The 6,799-nt window shown below is 51.0% G+C and overlaps 1 protein-coding gene across 1 annotated transcript; it reads left to right on the forward strand.

Annotated features, from left to right (window-relative positions):
* Positions 1-1,921: 1,921 nt before the first annotated feature.
* HOXA10 (homeobox A10) lies at positions 1,922-4,448 on the forward strand. The gene is given in 3 exon segments (XM_040591848.1): positions 1,922-2,248; positions 2,250-2,742; positions 4,174-4,448. Coding segments are annotated over 3 exon segments (1,095 nt in total).
* The last annotated feature ends 2,351 nt before the right edge of the window (positions 4,449-6,799 follow it).

The raw sequence follows: 6,799 nt of genomic DNA on the forward strand, positions 1-6,799 counted from the left end.
TTTCTATAGGCTGTGGGATCTACCCCTGTCACCGCATCCCACGGGCCGGTCGGGAGGAAGCCGCGCCGTGATGCTCGCCTCATCACACTGGAAAAAATCAGACGCGTTTCCATAAAGGTTTTATGGGTGTTGCAAAGTTGTAGCAGCCTCCGCCTGCCCCGGCGCTTCCCTCGGGCGCGGAGGGAGGCTGGGGAGGGCCTCGGCCGGCTCGGCAGGTCCGCGGTAAGGGACACTTGCCTCCCGCCGCAAGGAGGAACCCCTCCGGAGGAATGTCACGCTGTGGAAAAAACATTTCCCCGTGGCAGGCAGGCACTGGGGGACGAGACCACGTGGGGCTTGACAGATCCGTGGCGCGAGGGGAAAGGGCCGCCCCAGCCCCTGCCCCGTGCCGCTCCCCGGGGCCGTTTGAACGCCAAGGGTAGGCGCCGGGGGATGCGGGGCTCCGCGCCCACCCCGCCGCCACCCCGCCCGGCGGGCAGTGGCCCCGCCGCCCGGGATGGCGCTGACGCCCGGCCGGCAGCCGCTCTCCCCCACCCACCCTGCTGGAAGTCGGCCGCTGCTTCCCCGGGCAGTGTGCGGGAGAGAGGAGCGAGCACTACTCCGCAGGGATGGGCAACCAGTACCGGGCAGCCTCAGGGTCCCCTTGGACTAAAGAGCCCTTAGTTCCTCGGGCCAGGCAGCGAGGCGACTTCAAAATGGCATAAGCGAGGGATGATGGAAGCGAAAGCAAGCCATCATTAAGCGATTCATTAGAAAATCTATCTGTCTGTCTTGTTTGCGTCCCTGTCTGTCTGCTATCTGTCTGCTACCTCCGCCACAATTACATATTGACTGGACAGAGCTGTCTAGCATCTCAAGATTCATCTACTTACTCTTCTTTCTATTATTTAGTACACTGCTTGTGAAAGAGATGGTGCTTTTGAAAAGGCGAAAAGTGAATGACCTAAATGGAGGGGGAGGGGGGGGACACACATATAAAAATGATCGTCCAAATATAAACACATCAATAAACAGGGTGCGCAGCATCTTGCGAGGATCCATTTGAACTGCTCGCGTCTGGATTCTTTCTGTGGCATATGTCTGGCTTTATATTTTAAATGGTAATCAGACCTCAGGAAGAATCCAGCGTTAACTAAAGCATTAGGAGCGGCAACCGCACAATCAATCCTCCCAGAGTGGCACTACTCCCTAAGAGATTCTTCAGCGCAGCAGCGAGCATTTTATCTCCAGGAAATTTAAGCCCAGCCTGGCGTCGTGGTGGTGATGTTAGGCTGCAAGCAGCCCCCTTCCTCGGTAGTTTAAAGCGAGAGGCACCAGGCCCCTTTACGGTTTCCAATGATCCGTGATAAACAATAACACGTCTTTTATTTCTCAAAAAACGAGACAATCAAATAAAATGAGCAGAGCCTGAGCATAAAACACCGGGCGAGCCGTGGCTTTATTAATTTCGTGAGACACACAGGCTGCGCGGGGAGGTGAGCAGGCATTGCTGCCGGAAAGCCCAACCGCGGGGAGAGAGGAGTGATAATAAAAGCTTCATCTGGACACCGCTTCAGCCTAGGTATAATAAACATCAGGACCGCCGGGCTATTTTATAGCGGTGCGTGTGATAAGAGGGGAGCAAAACTTGGAGCCAGCACCAGCAAAGCCCGCTCCTTCCCCTTCCCGGGAGCGCGGCTCCCGCCTGGGCGCAGGCACTCGCCCATGTGGGCGAAGCGTGCGCGGCTGTGTGTATGGAAATCCATATTACACATTAATATACATCTACCTCCCAAATTCAGAGGTCGACCTGAGAGCAGCTCGGCGCATACGAAACCAGACGGGGAGGGGTTGCTGAGGAGGCCCGGGCTTCCATTGGCTGCAAGCGTCTGCCGTGGTGCGGGGGTATCTCTAATCATATTCAGCATGTTTTGCACAAGAAATGTCAGCCAGAAAGGGCTATCTGCTCCCTTCGCCAAATTATTCCACAACAATGTCATGCTCCGAGAGCCCGGCTGCAAACTCTTTTTTGGTAGACTCCTTGATCAGCTCGGGCAGAGGGGAAGCGGCGGGAGCAGGAGGCGGAGGCGGAGGCGGAGGCGGCTACTATCCCAACAGTGGTATCTACCTGCCACAAGCGTCCGATCTGTCCTACGGGCTGCAAAGCTGCGGACTTTTCCCCGTTTTGAGCAAACGCAATGAAGGTACTTCTCAAAGCATGGTCCCCAGCTCGCACCCCTACGTGTCAGGGATGGAAGTGTGGCTAGACCCCCCCCCGGTCCTGTCGCATGGAAGAGCCGGAGAGCCAGCAGGCCACCTCGTGCTCCTTCGCTCCAAGCATTAAGGAGGAGAGCTCCTACTGCCTCTATGACTCAGAGAAATGCCCCAAGGGCTCGGCCGCCACAGACCTCGCTCCCTTCCCCCGGCTGAGCGCCGAGGTCAGCCCGGCCAACAGCGGCGGCGGGGTCCCTGTCCCGGGCTACTTCCGCCTCTCCCAGGCTTATGGCACCTCCAAGAGCTACGGCGCGGGGCCGGCCGGGGCTGCCCCCTTCCCTCCGCAGCCCCCCGGCCGCTTCCAGACGCCTCCATCTTTGCCTCCCGTCCCGGACGCGGGGAGGAAGGAGGACGAGGAGCGCTCCCCCAGCCCCTTGGCGTGTGTCTCCCAGAGGGAGGACGAGACTCAGGCTTCATCTTCCACGGCAGAGGAGCTCTCTCCGGCTCCGTCAGAGAGCAGCAAAGCCTCTCCCGAGAAAGAGCCCGTAGGTAAGCGAATGATGATGGTGGTGGTGATTAACAGAAAAAAAAAAAAAAAAAAGAGGGTGGTGGTGGTGGTGGAAAAAAGCGGTTAAGGATCATAGTGGTATCACGATGCGAAAGGAGGATCCCAGCTGCCCCGCGGGGCTGCCAAGAAGCGCTGCTCAGACTGACCTTCTGAACTTTGCAATATTCGGGCACGGGGTTGCCGTAAAAATTAATGTCCATCCTATAGTTTAAAACCCTTAGAGCCTCCGCTCTGGGCAACTTTAGCCTGCATGCTGCTTAAACATATAGAAAAACAAGACCAGTCTTTCCCCTGTGATGTGAAGGTGCCTACCAGATAACAGAGATGTTTGTAAAGCATCCAAAATAAGCAATAGGCAGTGCCAATAAATAAACCTATTAACGCGGTAAGTTATATTTTACGATCCTGAATGCTTTTCGGAATAACAGCCGCGTTGAAATGTGCCATCTATGAACTGCTATCAAATTAGACTGATGAATGCACCGCGAATATCCTTCAGCGTCTACACTAGATAACAGGATTGTTATTTATTCATTTGCCTATTTATTTCCCTTTCGGGTCCCCATGGTAAAAAAAAAAACCAAACTCCCCTTCCCTGGGCGGCAGACTTTTCAGACGATTCCCTCCGGCCGCATTTCAGACGCCCTGTTATTCCTTCCGGGCGCCCCGTAGGAAAATAATAAGATCAAAACAAAAAAGAAAGCGGAAAACTACTAGAGAGCCAACCCCAAACCACGAGCCACTCTGAGCCATCGAGGGATCAGTGTTACTTCTTTCCCAGCCAGTTCTACCGACAGGAGTAAACACCCTGCAACAGGGGATGTTTAATTTTTTTGGGTTTTCTCCCCCGAAATGGTTGGAAAAGAGCGGGCCGGGGCGCAGCTCCCCGGGCAGGCAGGGGCTGGAGGCTGGGAGGCTCCGACTCCGCAGCTCACCTTGTTTTCCACCTCCAGATCACACTTACAAAGTTCAGATCCGCAGGTTTTGGTTTTTTGGAAGCAGGTGGCCGGGGAGGTGGGGGGGGGTGGGTGCAAATAAGACTCCAGGCCATTCACCAAGCCGCCCCCAGTAATAGTGGGCTCAGAGCGGCCGAGGGGGAGCGGGTAAAAAGCCTGTTTGGGGGGGGGGGGGTAGAGATGAACTACCCAGCAGGGCATGCTGCCCTGCCGGAGACTGCCCGGAGCTTTTTGAGCAGAGGCAGATTTTCTCGGGCGGATTCAGGACTTCTGGGAGACCACTTTGAAGCTCTCCGTTCCCACAAGGACACCCCACTTTCCAACTCCCCGCAGCTGGCGGAGCGAGCCCCCCGCGCACGCACAGACACACACACAGATGCTCCTTCAACCCTCTCCCCTCCAGCTCTTTGCCTCCTACCCGCTGGTAATGTCCCTTTTTTACTTTCTCAAAACTAGGCAATTCAAAAGGAGAAAATGCAGCAAACTGGCTCACGGCAAAAAGTGGCAGAAAGAAACGGTGCCCTTATACCAAGCATCAAACTCTCGAGCTGGAAAAGGAGTTTCTATTCAATATGTACCTGACTCGTGAGCGTCGCCTAGAGATCAGCCGCACAGTCCACCTCACAGACAGACAAGTTAAAATCTGGTTTCAGAACCGCAGAATGAAACTGAAGAAAATGAACAGAGAGAATAGGATTCGGGAGCTCACAGCCAACTTTAATTTCTCTTGATGAACCTATAAACACATCTTTATGGTTTAAAGAGCCAGTATCATTTTCCTAGGCTGTAGTCATCCGCACCTGTATGGATTAACGATATTAGACGTTCTCAATATGTCCTTAACCTCTTAAGAGCTACTTTGGGGGGTGGGGGCTGTGGGGGGGCGGACTGAAGCCACGCTAATGCACAAAATGCCGTGCGTGAACCTCCCCGCTTCCTTCAGCCTTCCCCCGGGCCGATTTGTTCCTTTAAGCTTTGAAACCCAGAAATACCATTTCGTGAGCTGGAAATATCTTCCCCTCCCGCCCCATCTCTCTCTGAAAAGTAAACAAGCTTGGTTAAAGGCGCATTCTTTTAAATTTTAAGCGGTGTAACTTTGTATGTAGCTGCACAATGAAGAATTTAAGCCTTGCCATATTTCTAGACATTGAGAGCTTTTCCCCCCTCTGTTTTCCTTTTTTCCCCCCTCCCCCCTTTTTCCTTCGAAAAACAGGATTTACAATAATGAAATGCAGGCATCCTTTAAAAAGGCTTCATGGGAACGGGTGTTAAGAGCGATTCTTTTTTTGCTTTACCTTAAAAGTCAATATTACAGCTTTAAAATGGGCCAGGAAAATGAAAGCTTTTCTCTTTAAAGGTATAAAAGAGTTCGTGTTGCTCATGGACTAAATTATGACACTTACCTCTGAATTTCTCTCGCTCTTTCTGGTTGTAGATATTTACTTAATGTAGTTTTGCTTAATATGTGGAATTAGTGATTTTTTTGTCTATAAATAACGTTACCGTTGGTAACGCATGACAAGCACACAGAAATTCCCCCTTGTGAAGAAAGCAGTCACTTTTTCCTCACTAATTTCACTGAATATATATATATCCTGAACATCAGAAGGACTTTATGAGCCAGAGTCTGAGATTGCGAGGGAGAATATGTTCGTCTTCCTTTATACTGTGAAGTTACATACATTAAGGGGTCAAACATATAAGTGAAAAAAAAAAAAAAAAAGAGAAAAAAAAAGAAGGGGAAAAGCTATAAATACAGATATGTATAAATGTCTATTATTATTAAAATGCCGATACTGTTTTAAGCAAATGCATTCTATCGTTATTATAAATGTTAGTTCTAGCTATATCTAGTTCTTACCTTAAATCGGAATAAATTAATATTGTAATGCTGCTGTGCGTGAAAAAGACGATGTTTATGTTCTCATAGAAGAATAAAAACCCGTGGAAATAATCCTTTTAATTTTACCTCTTTTTGTGACTGTTTATCCTCAGGTTCTACTTTATGTCTTCGAGAACTTTTACAACAGGAATAGTTGCCTAACCCCCCTGCAATTACTTTAGGAATCTATTTAAATATTACCTAGACGGTCGTAATTTGTCTGGGCCATATAGCGATGGTGCTCTAAGGTTTGTCGGCTTTTGTTCAGTTTTATGACTTGCTAGTATATCTGGATTGTTGCTGTCTTGAACGAGTGGTTTCAGTTGACTGAGGAGCTGCATAGACTGAGGAAGCAAATTACTATTTCTTGAGGGTAGGGAAACGATTTTTATTTTTTTCTTTATCAAACACCTACAAGTGTGCGGAGATCTTTAACTCCAGAGGACGGTGACACAATTCTAGCTTTATCTCAGGGCTGAGAAGAAATCGTAAAGGTGAGCGCATGGGGAGGGGGGGACCCTAGCCTCCCCTCCCTGCCGGCGGGCCCCTCCAGACAAGGCTATTCCCTACCTGGCTGCATGTGGAAGAGCTTATTTCTCCCAGGCTGCTTTTTTGCATCCTCCCTTCCTTGCTGCATGTTTAGCTCATAGCCTTGCACAAAGGGAAGGCAAGAGGAGGGCTGGGGGAAAAGCGACAGCTAATGCTGCCTTGCAGGGTGTATGTATGCTGGGTGCGGGAGGGGGACAGACTTTGAACCCGGGTTTCTTGGGAGCCGTTAGCTTTTCATGATGTAACATTGTCGTGCACGGCCTTTTTCTTCCCGATTGCATCTGCATGGAGAGGCGAAAGCTGCCCGCGGCGGGGGGGTGGGGGGGTGGGGGTTGTGTTATTATATTTTTCTCTTGTTTTCATTAACCCACCCGAGGCTGGCCGGGGGGTGCGGAGGGGCGCCGGCGGGGCGGGCGGGCAGAGGGATGTTTTAGTCATGTTTCTGGTTTTATTTTCGTAGCGGGATCCTTGCGTTAAGGACCACGGCAATGGGGAAAGTAATAATTAGCGCCTGAGAACTGCTCTGTGGTTTAGGTAGTTTCATGTTGTTGGGGCTCCACCTTTCTCTCTACAGCACGAAACTGCCTTAATTACTTCAGTTGATATCATCACCAGGTATGCTTGGTGCGAGGGTCCTTTCTGCCCGAAGAA

This window comes from Falco naumanni, chromosome 4 (genome assembly GCF_017639655.2).
Source record: "Falco naumanni isolate bFalNau1 chromosome 4, bFalNau1.pat, whole genome shotgun sequence".
Lineage (NCBI taxonomy): Eukaryota > Metazoa > Chordata > Aves > Falconiformes > Falconidae > Falco > Falco naumanni.